This window comes from Monopterus albus, unplaced genomic scaffold (assembly GCF_001952655.1).
Source record: "Monopterus albus unplaced genomic scaffold, M_albus_1.0 scaffold150.1, whole genome shotgun sequence".
NCBI lineage: Eukaryota > Metazoa > Chordata > Actinopteri > Synbranchiformes > Synbranchidae > Monopterus > Monopterus albus.
Window position 1 is genome coordinate 874,840 of NW_018128030.1, and position 19,406 is coordinate 894,245.

The 19,406-nt window shown below is 39.7% G+C and overlaps 1 protein-coding gene across 1 annotated transcript in view; it reads left to right on the forward strand.

The window, feature by feature from the left end:
- Window positions 1-19,406, forward strand: part of arhgap42b (Rho GTPase activating protein 42b) — a 59,361-nt gene that overhangs the window by 35,480 nt on the left and 4,475 nt on the right. The window contains exons 5-19 of the mRNA XM_020614761.1: window positions 2,059-2,130; window positions 9,987-10,088; window positions 10,302-10,412; window positions 11,684-11,788; window positions 12,531-12,660; window positions 13,001-13,101; window positions 13,612-13,721; window positions 15,998-16,076; window positions 16,375-16,414; window positions 16,682-16,744; window positions 16,936-17,010; window positions 17,695-17,779; window positions 17,924-17,982; window positions 18,331-18,436; window positions 18,687-18,846. Coding sequence (XP_020470417.1) covers window positions 2,059-2,130; window positions 9,987-10,088; window positions 10,302-10,412; window positions 11,684-11,788; window positions 12,531-12,660; window positions 13,001-13,101; window positions 13,612-13,721; window positions 15,998-16,076; window positions 16,375-16,414; window positions 16,682-16,744; window positions 16,936-17,010; window positions 17,695-17,779; window positions 17,924-17,982; window positions 18,331-18,436; window positions 18,687-18,846 — 1,398 coding nt within the window. The remainder of the gene's footprint in view (window positions 1-2,058; window positions 2,131-9,986; window positions 10,089-10,301; window positions 10,413-11,683; window positions 11,789-12,530; window positions 12,661-13,000; window positions 13,102-13,611; window positions 13,722-15,997; window positions 16,077-16,374; window positions 16,415-16,681; window positions 16,745-16,935; window positions 17,011-17,694; window positions 17,780-17,923; window positions 17,983-18,330; window positions 18,437-18,686; window positions 18,847-19,406) is intronic.

Below are 19,406 nucleotides of genomic sequence, written 5' to 3' on the forward strand. Positions count from 1 at the left end.
TTGTTTCTATGTTTAAATATATATGGGAACATAAATTCTGTAGCTTAAACTGCAGGCTCAGTTAGACTGAAAGCATGAGAGATAAGACAGAGGAAATGACATTATCACACTGGCAGAGTAGTATCCTTCTCTCTGTTGATACAGAAGATAACGAGATGACTTTGCTGTGACGGCAGATTGATAACAGCTAGATACGATGACCGTTAGGTGTCCTCTGCTCTCCTATTGGAGACTCACCTATAGCCACATTACCTTCCTTTAGCTTACATAAAGATTCTATACAGCTACAGGTGTTGTGTGGTTATGTTGTTCTGTGAAGAGATTTTTGCGTTCTTTCACATTTACTATAAGCAACTGATTTTAAATCTTATTCACATTGACAGTATATGCTCTCTATTGTAAAAGGACATGTACAGCATATACCTAGTATATTTTGTTATTATATAATGTGAGTATAGCATGAAGTGCCAACCCATTTGTTAGTGAAGTTCTCTTTCTACAGATTCTTGTTCCGACACCTTCTGCTCTAGAGCTGTAATTAATGGGTCACTATTGATTCTTCTTTCCACTTGTCTGATATTTATTTATCTGTGAAAGATACCAAAATCATTTCAGCATGATTTCACTTACTTTTACTTTCACAGTTTGATCCAATCAGATTCCTAAAATTGATCAAAAACTGCAGTGTCAATTACATGTACACCACTTTTTTTTGCAAAACATGTAAATGATCATTATGCATCATGGCATGTGTCGGTGATGGCACAGAATGCTCTATAAAGTCTGAAATGTCAGCTTAGAAAATACCAAATATGTGCCGTGTAGAGAATAGTTATTGTGCACACGGTAATTTGACAGAAAGGATTTGGAAGCATATGAAAAGTCTGGCTGTGTTAGAAGGACCACAGATATCACAGGACAATTAAAGTACATTATTACAACAAAGCTACAAATTTACACAGCAAGCTTACAGCATCACACATCGCTGCATACAAAAGGGGGAAAGAAGCGCAGCAGGCTCAGAGAGACGGTAGCAGTCTTTTGAAGTCACTTGTTCTGGTTTGGTGATGGAGCTGACCGTTATTTTGGGACAATGAAAATGTGCTGTGATTAATGGTTCAAAACAAAAACTCTATCCTGAGACTGTGTGTGTGTGTGTGTGTGTGTGTGTGTGTTCAGAGGACTGTAGCCGGGGAGCTGATAGTCCATCTGAGCCGACACCTCTAAATTAGTGCTGGTATCATAGATGTATGATAGAGCTCAGGCCTTAGTTTATCACATACAGTCACCACACAGAATAACACCTTAAATCAAGCTAAGAGCCGTGTCATTTGTGACAGCGCCTCCCATAGAGCAGCCACACCAGTCTGATGTCATCTAATCTCGGTGAATGAAAACCCATCCACAGGAAATTCAGAAGCACCTTAATGGCACCTTTCTCAAACACTCACCCACACGAGTTGAGCATAGACGGTAATTGGCACAATACATCTCACCTTATCTGTTTCTGTCTGGAATGAGAAGGTAGAGACTCCAGGAGAGACCTTTAACTCCAGTCATGACTCAGGGGAGCTTGCCAATATGTGGAGACATGCACAAAAATTTAAATGCATCGCAGGCTGCAGTTGAAGCTCCCTCATCTGCTGTGCTGTGTCATATTTCAGAGAGGGCTGACAATGCTTGTGCTTCACAGCTCCCATAAAAAGCCTCCATTTTCTTCTACCATGACCATTGTTGAGTGCTCTCTTATCACTGCTGTGCTCATTTTGGTACCTCACTCAAACGCATTGTTCATTGTCACTGGTCTAAGAGATATCAATGAACGGGATTGCTCTGTCCTCCACTTGTGTTTGGACTGGGACATTTCCAGTGATATAATTTCCTTTAAGTCATACAAGAGCTTTGTAATATAATAGAATGACTGGTAGATCAGAGGTTTTTGTGATATGTTTTTCTTTTGATAGTCATTTTGAATTATTCAGGAGGTTACAGTGAGTCAGATCCCTGCTTCCAGTCAGTCTGACATCTGTCTGTCTCTGTCTTTGTTTTTCATTACAGATTCAGAATGCAGATGATGTTTTGATTACTCCCTTGGAAAAATTTCGGAAGGAGCAAATCGGCGCTGCGAAGGTAAGAGACCGCCTACATGCGCAATTAGTAATTGAGCAGTGGAAGATACATCGTGTGTTGTGACGCCCTCGCTTCGTCTCCTCACCCCCTTCATCTCTCCTACAGTGTGTAAATCATTAATTAAAAGTAAAATGTGACACTGGTAAGAGAAGTGGTCTGCTCCTAATTAAATAGACTGGGAGCAGGAGGAGTTGAACAGAAACATCAGTTTGTTTTTAAAAGATATTAAGGCTTGAGTTGAAAAAAGTCATCAGTTTTCTAAGGTGGTCATCTTATGATTAGTTAAATGTGGTATAATAAACTAGACAGTTCTCTGTATCTGACAGATACATTCTCCAATACAGCTGTGGGTGATGTCTTGTGAAGCACCATTAATTGCATTTTACAGATATATCAAACCCCATTAATGACCACATTACTCTAGTTTACACTGTATTTTATGTCATTTATTTCTAAGCATTTGGCCAGCAGTGAAAAAGAAACCTGTAGACAACAATCTTTACAATCAGTCCATGTAAAGTTTAGGGCTGTACCCGACTGAGGATTTGACTATTTGTTCTTTTTCTTTCTTCCTTTTTTAATATAAACGTATACCCTGGACTGTCAGAAAATCAACTGGCATGAATTTCACTGATGATTCCAACCACATGAACATTGGTATTTAAATGCAAAAGAGTGACAGAAAAATGTTTCTGGGCATTTAAAAATCAATAAAAGGCAACTGCATATGATGCAATATTTAAATTGGGACCTATTTAAATTGACAATATATAACATTGGGCTGCCGTATGGACTTGTCGAAATAACAAGACAGACAGCACGCGTGTATTTCTGTTGAAACAATGCTCTTATATGAAATATTTGTCTTCTGAGACATGGATATAGCCAAGTTTAAGCTTCTCCTGTCAGTTAACCACAGTGCGTGTTGTTACTGTGCATGTGATGTGTGCCAGCTTGTGCTTATTTATTAATTAATAATAAAATAAAAACAAAGGTTCAATCATTAGGGGGCAGCCCCAGTAAAGTTCTTCCTTCAAAGATGCTTCTGCATGATAAAGCAGCAAGGACAGTTTAATGCATTTATAATCTTATTACTGCAAATTTAGTATCTAATACATTGTATTCACCATTTTTGTAATCAAATTATTGTAATCCTGTTATGTGCAGTGCATTCCTCCCTAACCCTAACCTTGGATATAGTAGATTCATATCAGTAGAGATTCTACAGTGTTACATGAAGGCATCCTGGTTTCACACTGGCTGTGTGTTGTTGAAGCTGGAGTTAACTGTGAAGAACTGTGTGGGTTTGTTGCTACAAGCCATGTCCTAGCCAATACAAAGGCTTAAAATGAAAGTACCACAGCTCGTTTGTGGTCATTCCCTTGGTGAGATCACACATGAACAAGCCGGTAGAATTTCTGCCTTTACACAAATCTCCTGCTGAGTCCACTGCTATCCCTACACTGGACTCTGTGAATCATTTTCACATCTGTATATAGCCCTAACCCATGTGAGGAACATTCCAGCCTCAGAGGCAGAATCTCACCCATCTGATTTATTTTAGATCACTACACTAGTCTGCAGAACTAGTCATTTTGCTGTGCTTTATTGCTGTCTTCACAAGCTAACTTACAGTGTAAAGGAACTATTTCTCTTCTTACTGCTGAGGTGTGAATATCAGTCACTCTCCTTTTTACCAGCCAGGCTAAGTAACCATTGTGGCTTCATGTCTCAGCCATCAAATGATATCAGCTGTAATGAAATAGCATATTTTGCTGTCAACTCACTCCTTTTCCTCACTTACATCACAGTGCTCACTGTTATTGCATGGACTCTCTATGTTTAGAAAATGGTTTCTTAAAAGCCACAGCCCCCATCACTCCCACTACCTCTTATATTCCTCTGACCACTTCCTCCTAATGGCTCTCTCCTCCTACGGCCCATCCCCCACTAAACATTAACCCAACTAGTGTGAGATAAAAGGCATACATCACGAATGGCTGAGCAACTTTCCACTCTTCTGGGAATCCGGGGAGCTCTGCAGCCTGTCTGACCCTTCCAGTTACTGTGCTTCACGTCAGCCGGACAAACGGGAGCTCTGGCCTTATTTGGGTATAGTGCAAGTAATCCCACCGAGGTTACGTACCAGTGTATCAGCTTCTTACACACAAGCACAACACTCATGGTCATCACATACTAGCAGATTGACTGCAGCACTACGGGACATATTAGACATTGTCTGCTTCACGCAAGACTGAACCAAGTGTTTTGGAATAAAAACCTCAAACTTTGCACAGTCTACAACAAATACACAGAGAAAGAAATGAGAACAATCATGTATTTTCACTGGAACTCACATCTGTCAAAGTGCTGAGAGTGATCCCCAAAATGTAGAAGTGAAGTTATTGTTACACTTCCTTTTTTCTGTTTCAGATATATTTTTGTGAGAAGAAAGTTGATAGGTTTCCAAAGAAAGAACAGTGTTTTCAGAACTGAAATAAGGAATAAAAATACATTCTGTTTCAGGGCACAGTATCTCTACTCTTTGCTGGCACTGCAGTCACTTGTGTTCATCCACTAAACTGCTAAGTGTCCTCCTCCAACTTAGATTTCAACCTAGGCCTGAACTCTCATGTAAACCTGCTCTCCACAAACTAATAACCTTTGGAGGTAAACTGCCTGAAGCTACTTGGCTATGTGTTGTTAGAGGTGTAAGGCCTTGAAATTTTAACAGACCCCATGGACAAAATACCAGACGATGTCTAACTGGTGGGTGGCATTCATGCTCTCTGGAATTTTGACAGTATTATTCCCTTCAAGGGTGTTCAACATTAGGGCCACCGTAGGGGTCCCCCACTAGCTGAGTGTGAAGAATTAGTGCAAACAGACCCCAGATGGCCACCGATAATTTGAGCTGTCCTCATCCTACAAAGGCTGCATAGACATCAGATGATTCTTGACTGTGGTCTTCAGAGGAACAAACAACATTTGCATTAAAGCTGTGAAATCCCTAAATATGCTAATCAAGGCAGCGTAAACTAAAGGGACCAATTAAAGCAGTTTGGGGATAAGTTCACCAGCTCTGAGGTGCACGAAAACCTCTCTATTACACAAATATGTGTATTCATAATACATATTTTATGCATATGCCTTTTCTTCCACCTGTCTCTCTTGAATTGTTTTGCAAAAAGTGCTTGAAATTAGGGCTGAGCAAAAAAGCAAACTGATCATTCAATAAATTTTCAGTGGAACTTCAGTCTGATGATTGGAACCTGTTGATGTTTTACAAAACTGCTGAATGTTAATTTGCTCAAAGTAAGTAATTAAGTAAATCTTAAAATCCCACATATAGTAACTATAATTGATTATCAGAACTGTAGTTTATTAATTTGTTTTTTGTTGGTATTGCTGCTAAACTCATTAAACTGATCTCCAACCAGGTAAAATACCAGATATCTGAAGATGAAAGTGATGTCCTGGAGATACGTATGCAAATTAAGAGTGTCAGTTAATGTTATTGATTAATCACACTACAATAAGACAATAAAATTGCAATAGGTTTTGAAAAAAACAACATGACAACACTGCAGATGACGCTCAGACTCGAGCAACGAGGTGGACTCTGTAAGGTCAGTCTCTAGCTGTTTGAAGGCAGCAGCCATCCGCTGTAAACGCACAGTATGAGCTTCTTGCCTTTTTGCAAAAGAAATATGTGTTAAATGCAATCACTGTATCATCATCTACAACTGATTTAAAAGTCAAGGTCCTGGACGTATGGTGAGTCAGGAGTACCACATAATTATCATGTGTTATTTCTGAAAGAATTAGTGCACAGTAAAATGTCATCTTTATTAACTACTGTTATAGCTGTTACACTTTCACATAATGTTTGAAACTGATGTCTGGTTCTTAAGGTCAGCTCATCTTACATTGGTGTATCTGAGCAGTTGGTGACAGGTTTTTACCTACAAACCTGTGTTATGTTATTTTTACACTGGCATACATTTTCTTCTAACCACTTTTCATCTGTCGGTACCTGCTACTGAACAGTGACTTCTTGGAATCTTTAGTGATTTTTTTTTTTATATATATATATACAGTGGTGTGAAAAAGTGTTTGCCCCCTTACTGATTTCTTATCTTTTTGCATGTTTGTCACACTGTAATGTTTCAGATCGTCAAACAAATTTATATATTAGTCAAAGATAACACAAGTAAACACATCATGCAGTTTTTAAATGAAGGTTTTTATTATTAAGGGAAAACAAAATCCAAAACTATATAGCCCTGTGTGAACAAGTGTTTGCCCCCCTGTCAAAACACTGGTTTATCGCACCTGAGTTCAATTTCTCTAGCCACACCCAGGCCTGATTACTGCCACACCTGTTCGCAATCAAGAAATCACTTAAATAGGACCTGCCTGACAAAGTGAAGTAGACCAAAAGATCATCAAAAGCTAGACATCATGCCGAGATCCAAAGAAATTCAAAAACAAACTGACATGAAAATAATCATTACTGAGTGGCCAGCAGTTAAAGTTCTCTATCTAATGTAGTCTTTCTCTTTCAAAGCTGGATACAGCAACACAGAAATCACATGGTGATAGTCACAGGCAATGTAGTACACAACAAATAATCATCGGATGTGTGGTCTTAAGGAGTCTCAAACTTCCTGAAGTTTTCTTTTCCCATCCACCATTTCTCCAGTTATTGTAGGTGATAAGAACAAGTTTTAGGATAATCTTGACAGAGCAAAGCCTAAGGGATGCCTGTCAGATACAGCACACACCTACATTCATGAAGAGTTCAGAGTTGTGTTCAAATGACTTTGTTGCACTATAATAATAAAGAAGCTTTTGAATATTGATCTTATGAAAATACAGGCATCCTTGTCCTTGTAGTGTCGCTCAGTTATTCTGAGATCAGATGCAACAGAAATATCACTGTTCTTCGGCAAACTTTGCATAGTATGTATAACCTTTGAACTTATATTAGAACTATTTATTCTGCTCAGAGAGAGCAGACGCTCTGATACATGTCTCACAATTTGCCTCACACCCACACACACACACTAAATAAAGATGGTTTAGAAGTCTGGGTGTTTGTTTTTCAATTCCTCAGAAGCAGATGTTTGTAATTATTTAGTGTTAATTGGCCAACTTCTTGCTGTCTGCGATGTCTCTTCAGGACACGTCCTGAGGATTTCAGGTAAGGAGGGAAATATTTCTGGCTGTGCAGCAAACTGAACTGAAACTGGAGCCTTGTGTTCTCCCTGCCTCCCCTGCAGAAGTGAGACTATCTCATCTGTGGCGGAGCATTAAAATAATGTTACTATTGCTATTTAATCACCATTCTGGATCCGTGTTCCAATTAGCTGTCTCTAATTAGCAGAGACAGGAGGGAGAGCTCGCTCTTTCATGTCACTGCTCAGAGAATCCATTTCAAATGAACATGTGATGATGGATGCTGACGTGACGCCTCGGTAGCCAGTGATGTTTGTATTATTCCATGGTGCTGGTTGACAATGAGGAAGTGCAGTGTGCTAGTGTGTGATATCTGGGGTTCTTTCCTCTATTTACACTCAGACACGTTCGACCTCGCTTGCTGCTTACATCTGTTACCATGGTGATGAGAGGCTCAGGAATGATGGCCCTGAGGTTTGTTAGGGCCAGCGTCAAAACTGACAATGAACAGCAAGCATCAAAATATTTATTCTTGTCTGTTGTCAGCATCTTTTCTTTAGCAAACTGAGCATACCTGATGACTACACTCAGTTCAAACGTGGGCAGGATTAGCATCCAATAAATATATGTAGATCAACTGCTACATATATTTATTGGAATGTAGAAGAAAAGCTGCCTGTGGTTTTTCTTGTCATTTTTCTCCCTGCAACTTTATATTAATAATTAGCGAACTCACCCACGCTACAGCCGGCATCAAAGTGCTCTTAATTGTAACATGAGACTTGCCAGTTAGAAATTCCACTACAAAGGAATCTGCAGCAGAATATTCTCTTCCTGCAACTGATTTATTCATGAGGGTGCACCAAGCAATCTGATGAGGAAATGTCCCAAGTGGTGGGTTCATGTGTGTTTTCTGCACCAGAGTGTTTGGAAGTGCTTTGGCTTTATCTATTCCCAGCCATCTGATTACTCTGGAGCACTGGCATTACTTTGTATCAGACACCCCTGCTTCATGTATGCTTCAGGGTATATACATATCTATCCACATCTCTGTTCTCTGCCACCACGTGTTGGTGGTGCCTCTTGTCTCTTGTCTGCACTGAAGCCCCCTCTTCTAGGAATGTCTTTGCAATTTAAATCACTCATATTCCACTCTGATTGCAGAAACATATCCAGAGGGGGTGGGTGCGCTCAACACATAGACAACCCAACAAACACCTGGTGCTCTCCTAGGGTATCATTACGGTAGTATGTCCTGCCGGATCAAAACAAAGCCGGACACTTTGTGCGACTTAATCAGGCTGCCTCTGCCTCACAGATTCGCTGTAGCTCTGAGTCACCCCCTGCTCTTTGTAAGTGTGAACGAGTTAGTCCAGACGTACGGAGGAGTTTTTTTTTTTTTGTGAGGACTTCTCTGACATGCTCACACTGGAAAGTTCCTGCTGTGATTGTAGGGCTCAGCTAAACAAAAAAGCTCTTAATTTAATGTGATCCCCAGCATTTGCATATGTGTGAGCGTGTGTGCTTGTATCTTCCCAGAGCTTCAGTTGTATGTGTGCTTACAAAATAATATAATGTGAACAGAACTCACAGCGGCAGACAGTCAACTCCACTTTGTTCACTAATACAAAAAGCACCTGATCCAAAAGGGAAATTTCTTTCCTTTCAGTGGGATATTTAATCTTATGTTTATTTTACTTTCTTTCAGAATAGTCAGTATAGATGCAATTGATTCCCCCCCACCCACCCACATACACACTCCTGGGCAAACATGACAAGAAAATGGGAACTAAGATGCTACTACATGAAATTATCTATTGATTTTTGTGCTGGACTTGTAATAGTTATGTAGGAGGGTTAGTGTGTTTAACTGCTATGGGTGTTGTTGAGGCAGAATGTTGTTCTAGCTCATATCAGTAGCTAGTGGATTAGACTTGCTAAATTTCGGGGCCATGGGAATGAAAACCAACAAGTAGGATCTGGTTACAGTGGCCAGGCCGTCACACTTTGCCCACCCCCTGTCTTTGTCTCCCCATTAGCTACTTCCTGAAAGTTTGGATTGAAAGGAATTAAAATCCTGGTCAGACCTGCAGATGAGGCACAGAAAGGCCCTCAGATAAGCAGGTCCTCTCTGCTTGGGCAGAGGGGGGGCTTAATTGTTCAATAGCTTAGTGCATATGTTTTAAAAGGCATCTGAAATAAAACAGCCTGTTTTCATTTGTGACCTTAAAGCCTTCTGGGACACTATGTCTGAATTCTGAGCCTGACTTGAAAAATCAAACAGCATCCAGTTGGTCCTGTCTGTGATGGTGCCAAACGCATTATGCTATTGATGATTTACAGTGTTATGTATTTTGCTGTGAACATATGTCTCCAGCTAGGACACTGTGAGAATAATGTCGTATATATTCTCTCTCAGAAGCGCTATTGATAACGCACAGCCCTCATTGTTCATGTTGACATTGTCTGCTCGTCATTACGTGGACATATGCCACTTTTATTGACTGTAATCATCTATTGACAGGAATTTTAAATGACGAGTAGCAAATGGAGAGTGAATGTAGTGAGACCTCCACCTAGTGGCAGTTCAGTCTCACACACACACACACACACATCAAGAATACATGACACCCTGTGGTTTAATGTTTAAGCCTTTGTCTTGTGAACCTTTGTAGGAGGGGAAGAAGAAATTTTATAAAGAAACAGAGAAATACTATTCCACCCTTGAGAGACACCTCAACTTGTCTTCCAAAAAGAAGGAGGCATATCTGCAGGAGGTAAAACCAAAACAAATTTTATGATCCTCAGCATGTCTTTGACTAATGCTGTTTATGGTTCGCTGAGTGTCTCCTAAAAATAAAGCTGTTGTTTATGCACCGTTCTTTGTTCATTGTGCGCACACTGTTTCCAGGTGGCGATGTGAGCATTAACTATCTGTCCACACCTGCCTTTGCTGTGGCACTAACCCTGATTTGTTTGCTCATTCTCAGGCTGACACACAGATTGATAAAGAGAGACAACTCTTTTATGATGCATCGCTCGAGTATGTTTTCAAAATACAAGAAGTGCAAGAAAAGAAGAAATTTGAGTTTGTTGAACCGGTAAGAAAAGTATTTCGTTTGATTGTGCTCAGTTAGAGCTGAATGCATTGAAGATGTGATAATTGCTTTTCCTTTTTTGCTTCATACAGTAATAGATTAGTTTTAAGTGGAATAGATGTCAGTATAGCACAGAATCATTCGACTTACTGCGAACAGACATGTCTGTTGTCTTCTGAGTTAAGACAGGCACAATTATATTTTTCTCACAGGTACAGAATTTGTTCTTGTACATTCCAAACATTTGTCACCTACAGTAAAATTGTTGATCCTTCTGGGGAAGCTAGTGGTGAAAATGAGATAAAGTGTTTGTTGTCAAAGAAAGCGTGACTAAGTGAACGTGCAAATCAAAGGCTGTATCAAAACCATACAGACCTGTGGATTCAGCTGTCACATCTTTAGCAGAGAAGTTTCCAGGAAACATTATAGTAGGTTCTCTACGTGTTAGATGTCTGAGAACATGACATGAGAGCCAAGTCGCTGTTTTTAAAGCCCCCCCCCTCCCCACTCCCATTTGTTTACATCCACTAGCAGCTCACCCAGAACCCAGGCCAGAAATGTAAATCTTCATATCCCAGAAAAATGACGAAACTCAACCTTGCCCATGATGAATCTGAGCGCAGATGAGATGGTTCATCCAGGCCTCATCCTAAAAAGCAAATCAGTGGTTGTATCTGAGGATTGGAGTGAGAGCAGTTCTATGTTTGCTGGATCCTCACTGCTTGAGATGGGATCAGTTTTCCTCCAACAACGCTGCCACTGCTTTTGTTCAAAGATGTTTCTGGATTATAGAGAAAATAAAATAAATATGTCAGCCATAAAGAACCACAACTTTATCAAACTTACTTTTTTGCCATCATTCGTTCATTGCATCTCTATAAACATATGGATTTTGTCAGATTTGCTCATTCAGTTTTTCTACAAAGTACAATTCTGTTTAATAAGAAGCTAATTTGTTTAACAGATAATTTAACAATGTGTATCATTTGAGTTTTATTCCAAAAGTACCCAGTGTGCTCACACAAAATGACTGACAGCAAAGTATTAAAACGAAATACATACATTTTTTAACAGGAGTATTATAATTAAACTACAAATAAGCTACAGACTGAGTGTCCCATGTTTGGGAGGTACAAAATGATAATAGTGTCATTATTGCTTCTTTTATGTTCCTGTATACCTTTTTAATATGTGTTCTGTTGTGCAAATTGAGAAACAAGCTCTATATTGTATATTAACTCAGTAAATTACCCTTAAATGTTGTTCCTCTCCAGCTCCTGGCCTTTCTTCAAGGTTTGTTTACATTCTACCATGAAGGATATGAGCTGGCTCATGAATTTGAGCCGTACAAACAACAGCTCCAGTTCAACCTACAGAATGTAAGTCTCAACACCTCAGGAGTTGTGCACAAAAGCATCCAGCCACGTAATCAGATTCTGCAGCTTATCATACCCCAGTATAACAAGCAGAGTATTCACAAATAGATTGCTGTGTGATTGAATGAGATTCTTTGCTGCAGAGTGGATCAATATTTTAAGAGTGGTGTGGCGCAGACAGTTTCCACAGGCCATTTACTGTGTCAAAAAATAGTTAGGATTTGTAGTGAAACTACTTTTGCTGCAGTGGCCCGTCCTTCCATCACTATGACCTCACCACTTGCAGCCTGAGGGCTCAAATTTCTCTCGGACCCAAAATGTCAGTACCATCGCCTTGCCAGTTTCCACTCCATAGCCCTCTCCCTATGTCTTCACATGCACAGGGCTCTAATAGGAGCTGGAGAAGGTGATGCTGGCTCAGCTTCTGTCCATAGGGAATATGAAACAAACTCATGATGAACCTATTGACTCCAAAATCAGGATTTCTTGAAGCATTAACAACTGAGTCACTGCCGTAATTTGGGATGACCTCAAGTGCAATTTTTCCAATATAAATGTGTTTGAATAAGATGCCATGTCTGTATTTTGAACTGGTTTGCCAGTGTGTTCTCAGGCATCGGCACAAAGATGAAGCATTTGTTAGGTGTTTGAGCATTTTGAAGCAAAATTATGATATTTTTGAGATGAGAAAATATCCAGTGCACAAGATGGTTGTGGTTAATGTGGTAACACAATTTCCACACAGACAAGAAACAATTTTGAGAGCACAAAACAGGAAGTGGAGAAGCTGATGAAGAGGATTAGGTCTGCAGATCAGGACTATAGACCCCCAGGCCAATGGACGATGGAAGGCTTCCTATATGCCCAGGAGAAACGTAAGTCTTTCCAGCCAACCAGCCCTCCCCCCACACACTTAAAAGTGCATGGTTTTACATCCATCACCATAAACGTGTCTTGAGTTCTCCCATGCCCCTGCAGAAGAGATCCTCTCACAGATCTCTCATAATTCATCCTGTTCACTGATTTACTTTGATGTGCTCTCAAACAAGGGGGGGATGCCACAAATGGTGGATTTTTATACACAGTGATAAACAGCATCTGATTTATGACCCTTTAATTGCAAATTGATTTTCAGAAGTTTTTCTAGAATCCTTTGATTCAGAGAAAAATAAAACATGTAATATTTTGGAAGACCTTTTTTATTTTTTGCCCTAGGTCCTCTGGGATGCACATGGACACGTCACTACTGCACATATGAGAAAGGCAGCAAGACCTTCACCATGAGCAACAATGAAAACAAGTCGGCCGGGAAACAGGTAGTTTTAGGTTTAGTATTAGTTTAGTTTGGCTTAGTTACACATGCAAATGATAACTGAGAAAAGCTCGAGCAAATATGAGTGTGGGTGGAACAAAGAACCACTTTGAGGCGTAATGAGACAGTCTCACTGCACAAGGGAAAAAAGTCAAGATGAACACAGAAAACTAAAGACGTGTTAAACTCCGTGCACACAAAAAAGGTTCAAAGGTACCAAATGACAAGGAGTGAAAATAAACTTCTGATGAAGAAAATTAGCCTTGTTTTGTCCACAATCATCTGAAGAGATTCACTTCATTTAGTGAAAACTACATGACACCTCATGCAGATCTAATAATCATTAGTTATTTTTGTGGATTCAATCGGCCGACTGCTACCATCCTATAGGTCTTCAAATGTACTAAGTGAAAGATGATATTACCTTCGTCAGGCTTGTATAAATAATAGCAAATGCAAGGGAAGAGGTAGTGCAGTCAGGTTTTTTATTCATGTATAGTGTTTTTATTTTCAGAATGGCCTTGTCCTGAGCCAGCCAGAGATGTTCAAGCTGAAGTCGTGCATTCGGAGGAAAACGGACTCCATCGACAAGCGTTTCTGCTTTGATATCGAAGTGGCAGAGAGGTTTGTGACTGGATCAGCTACATGTTCCCAAAATGTCTTGTCACTTACCTGGACTGAAAACATAGAGAAAGTGTGATACTTAATCCAACTAGCTCCACTGACACTTTTCATCTCTAGGTAGGACGGCGTCTGTGAAGATCATAATTATTACACACCATTTAGTGTCCATAAATCAATATGCTACACTAGAAAAACTGTGAACTGTAGTTACCATGGTAGTACTTTGATCTATAAGTGCAAAAGTGTTTTTTAAACTAACATATTTTAAGATTGATATGCATGTTGGGTGTTTCATCCTCGTGCATTTTGTGCTGTGTTGATACTTGGTACTGACAATTACCCCCGATTATCATTGAAGTTCACAGCATTTGAACATGCAACAGCTGCTCAGGTTTGATGAACAAAGACTCCCTGTTTACCAGATGTTTTCAGCTCTGTTTGTGTCCCGCATGTTCCTCAAGTCCTCACCCTCCCAAGCTCTTGTTTGTTGTTTGTCCACAGCATCAATATTTACTCTATTTTTGAACCGATTCCGTCTTTTCTCTGTGTCCATGTCGATGTAGAAATGACATCTATCGTGGAACTCTTTTCAGACCACTTCAGTTTTTCTTTAAAGTCCGGTATGTGACCTGAGCAGTTCTGCCCTTTCAGCGCAGTTGCATGTGCTGCATGTGTGCTGCTAATCGCGTCATTCACCCAATCTCAAATCCAAACCCTCTAATGAAATACTGTTGCTTTCTTACCACTTCTCAAAATCAAATTCCACTTGGGTCAGTGTGGGCAAAAGGACACAGTCATATGTTAAATTATTTCTACTTACCTGCAGTTATTCTGATAATAAATTGATTTATGTACTGTATATTGCAAGGATCTGATTATCGTGTTTCCTCTCTTTAGAAGTGTGAAATCTTTTTGGCTGTGAAGGAAGACTCTTATCTAACTGTTTTACTGAGCAGTAGCCCTGGTCAAAGATCAAACTACCTTAAGTGGTCACCTGCTGATTAACAGCGGCCAGGAGTTATAAAAGCTTAATATGAGCTCATATATGGGGTTATCTCATCACTGTGTGTTATTGTTGCACTGCGCCAGCAGTTCCAGCACTGCTCACCCTTGGTGAGTGTTGCTGAGCATGGACAATAACTGCAGTTTATTTGCAGGACAACTCATTTATCATAAACGGCGCTGCCCCAAGGTGCTTGTTCCAACCACAAGGACAATGTGGGCCGAGCTCCAGCCAGCTTCAAGCTCATCCATTCATCCTCATTATAATAAACACGCGGTTACACCTATAGCCCAGCCAGAATCAGGCCAGCCAAAAACACAGAGCCTCATTTTTAAAGACTTTGGTTCACCCTACTTACTGAAAGGGTATTTAGCCATGCAAATAGTGGTTTTATTTGCCCACATTTTGAGGGATCTCCCCCCACCTTGATAAATAGAATTTTATTTGGTCAAATCAATGAAAAGAAAATTATTTTTTAAAAATCAGCAACCATGCATCTTTTTAGAAAAGACAGGAGACGTCACTGCCGACCATTTTCACAGAGACTGCAGCTGAACGTACTTTAAGTGAAAACTGATAATAGGTCGTTTTATGTGTTCCTGTTGAATCTTTAATGGTGTGAGCATTGTAAGTAAAGTTCCTAACCAATCACTGTATTGGGACAAACACATTAATATCAGACACAAAGGTCTGAAAGCCTGGTCAAATAAATCCAAACTCTCTGCATGGCCAAATACCACACGAGGTTAAACTAAAACTGTGTTTTTTAAATTTATTCAGTTGTAATTTGGTTGAATCTACACATTAATCATAACACATGCAACTTGACATGGCTCCATGCTAGTACTAACTATCACTACTGGGTGGGGTTAAGTTTTTGGTTTCCCAGTATGACCAGATAACTGAAGCAGTGCTACAAATCAAGTGCAGCTCAGACCAGTTTCATGCTGTGTGGGACACAGTGAGATGAGACATGAGATATAAAAGCTGTTGAGCTGTAGAACACTGAGAATTTGAATGAACTGTATGTGCATGTGGTGTGCGAGACCAATGACTCACTCTTGTATTAAGCACATGTGGCTTTTAATTGGGAGTGGAATGCGAAGCACCAAGCCGACCAAGGGCACAATTCCAAGTCAAGCATTTGCACATGAGCTATTTTAGTCACATTAGTCCTTTTATAGTGGTTTCGGCCAGTGTAAACATGGACTGTTCAGGAGCCCCAAGGCAACGAGATCAGACTGAAACCAGCTTTTCTCTGCAATCGTTCCAGGCATGGCGTTATGACACTGCAGGCACTGTCAGAGTCCAACAGAAGACTGTGGCTGGAGGCAATGGACGGCAAGGAACCGGTAAAGAACTCTGCCTGTTTGCCTTTTGAATTATTTGTTGTAATCTGGCTGCTGTTTGGCTAGGATGTTTTTTTTAGTTGTTAGTTGCACAAGCGCCCTCTTCTGGTGGCTTCAGTCTAGGTCTTTTTCAGAAACCATGACCTCACTATCCACTTATGCTAATAACAGGACTGTCCATTTAAAGTTATAGAAGCACTGCTGGCAAGAAACTCTTCTTTTGGAGAATTTGTTCAATTTTGAAGCAAAATAATGATCTTGTAAACTTGCAAAATAACGATCTTTGTTAAACTTTCTCTAGATTTACAACCTGCCAGCCATATTAAGCAAAAAGGACGAGAGTAAGTTTGCTTTTCAATCTTTCATCTCTACAGACTGGGAATAAAATCTCCAGCTCACATATCAAACACACAGTTTGTTACCTATAGCTATTTCTGTGTATGAACACACTTACTTGACTCACACCCACTCAGCTGACATAGCAGAACAGGCTTTGTATCTTATTAGTCAGAGCTCAAGCACAGGGGAGAATTTATTATTCCTGCTTGATACGTGGTTAACCCGAGCGGTAATTGACGTGTCAACCCTATTCTACTGTTGTATTACAGCATTTCTTAATGAGGCGGGCTTTAACTTTGTAAGGAAATGTATTGACCTGGTGGAGATGACAGGTGAGATATTTAAATTGCTCAGCATTTATTTGTTAAATGACTTGAACGCAGCCTGGCTGTGATTATGAATAACAATGCACTTCATTCATTAGTGGAGAGTGAACACACTGCATTGGCACAAGTCGTAACTGAGGAGAAAATCTTTGCTAATTATTATTATTTAATTTATTTTCATTTTCATTGCCATGCAGGCGTAAATACAATGGGACTGTACAGAATTGGAGGGGTGAACTCCAAAGTACAGAAGCTGATGACCACAGTCTTTGGTAAGTAACCTTAATATCATCGAAATACTGAAACTACTAATTTGCCATGTATTTAAAGGGGCTGGTGCCAAAACCTTCAGCTTGATTACTGTTTATCAAGCTTGTAATTAGAAGCCCTTTGTTGTACTGTATGTACTTTACTATATATTGTATACACTACTAGTGAAACTGCTGCTGCTACTACTGCCACCTTATACTGTATATTTTGTTAGTGATATTCTCATATGTAATGTACCAAACAAACAAAGTGTTAATTTTGTAATGTTTTTAATGCCTAAGCGTATGAACAGGTTGAATCTAGAGCCTTAGCAAACATACGGAGACCCTGTACAGCGAGCAAAGAGGTCCTCCTTGTGGCGTGCCACTGTAACAGCCATCTGGTCTCAGATTACTTTGTCATAACCATATTAGATGGACCACGTTAATTTTGTTCTCATACATTTGAACAGGAAATGTCTGAGTGATTTATTAAAGCTTCTATAACTTGATTTCCATCGCTGTGAGACACCATGTGTGTATTCATGTTACATTTATTTAAAGTTCTTTTCAAATCTTTTTCACACAGGAAGACATTCAGGGTTTTTCCTGTAAGCAGCTTGTCCATTTGTGACAGATTGTATTGGTTTCTTTGGGCCGTGTACAGCTTAGTCGTTGTGGTGATATAAAAAAATATGTTTCCAATAGCATCCAAAGCACCTGTGGATATGAACCTGGATCCAGAGACCTGGGACAACAAGACTATCACCAGTGGTTTGAAGAATTACCTCAGGTCAGCTCGTATGTCCATAATGCTTCTCTGTAACCTTCCTGGTGTCGGTCATACATTCAATGCGGCAGCTGATTCACAAAGGAAGGGGCTCACATTCAAAAGACCTATGTCACTCAGGAAATAAACATTCTCTGTATTCACTAGGTGTCTCTCTGAGCCTCTGATGACCTTCAAGCTCCACAAAGACTTTATCATGGCTGTCAGTAAGTAATGAAAAGTTACCAACAGAGAGAATATAAGTGATTTATTTGACCAACTGCTCTATTTACTTTTTATTATTATACATAACAGAGAGATTAAGTTTCAGAGCATAGTCAAATTATAACATTTACAATTAAATGTACTATTTATGTATAAATCGAAGCATACATGGCACTAATACTGGACTGTATTCCACTGGTGACTAAATCCACATCAGTCTGTTTTTAACCTTGCACCATAAGTCACTTATATGACTGCACTGTGGGGAGGTTGCACATAACTGTTTTATTTATTTAATATCTGCTATTTTATATTTATTATTGTTGTTGTTACCTTTATTACTTTATTAGAGTCAGATGACCAGAACTACAGGGTGTGCGCTGTTCATGCTTTGGTTCATAAGCTGCCCGAGAAGAACAAGGAAATGCTGGAGCTACTAATAAAACACCTTGTCACGTATGTGTTTCGGCAATGGACCAGTTACACTGCAGCCCTTAGAAAAAGAGCAGCAGTATTTAAAAGATAATAAATGACTCAACCTGATGAAATTGTTTGCTCACTTTGGGACACCTGTGATGCATTTGCAGGTTTCTCTAAAGGTGTTTGAGAAAGAATTAAATTATCACCACATCATTACATGGTGGATGTTATGAAAGAGAGCAGTGTACGTTACTTAAAAGTGTGCAACTCCTTTTTTTACCTGTAGAGTTTCCAAACAAAGCCAGTTCAACCTGATGACAGTGTCCAACCTGGGTGTCATCTTCGGGCCCACCCTGATGCGGTCACAAGAGGAGACTGTGGCTGCCATGATGAACATCAAGTTCCAGAACATTGTTGTGGAAATCCTTATTGAGAACTTCAACAAGGTGACTCGTTTTTCTAATTTTTGTCATTTTATCTGCCCCAGTTAACATTTTTGTTCATGTAATTCCTACATTATAGGTGAATTATTGCAACGTTTGCCCTACTTGCAGCTTTTCTACCTAACCATGTGCAGTGTGTTTTTTAAATGTTTGACGGAAGGACACTGAACATGTCGCCACATATTGTAATACTGGTTTTTTTTTTTCTACAGTAACAAATTTTCAATACGATTTATTTATCAAAGAAGCTAATTTGAATGTAGGTACAGAACCACTAGTTGTATTACATGTTGTAGTAGTTTTACAATACAAAGAGATACAAAGTGATAGCTGCCCTGCTAAAATTCTGTTGGTTAACAAAATGTTTAACATAGTGATAAATGATTGTCATTTCTTCCTCTGTGGGTACTAAATATCAGCAGTCTTAAAATATTGTACCAAACTCCAAAAACCCTGCTGAAACACAGCCTGTATTGGACATACACAGAGTGTGTAGTTGTGTTGGGTGATCAGTGCCCCTTTCTGGACCTCCAGATCTTCCACCAGCCGCCGGACCCCAATGT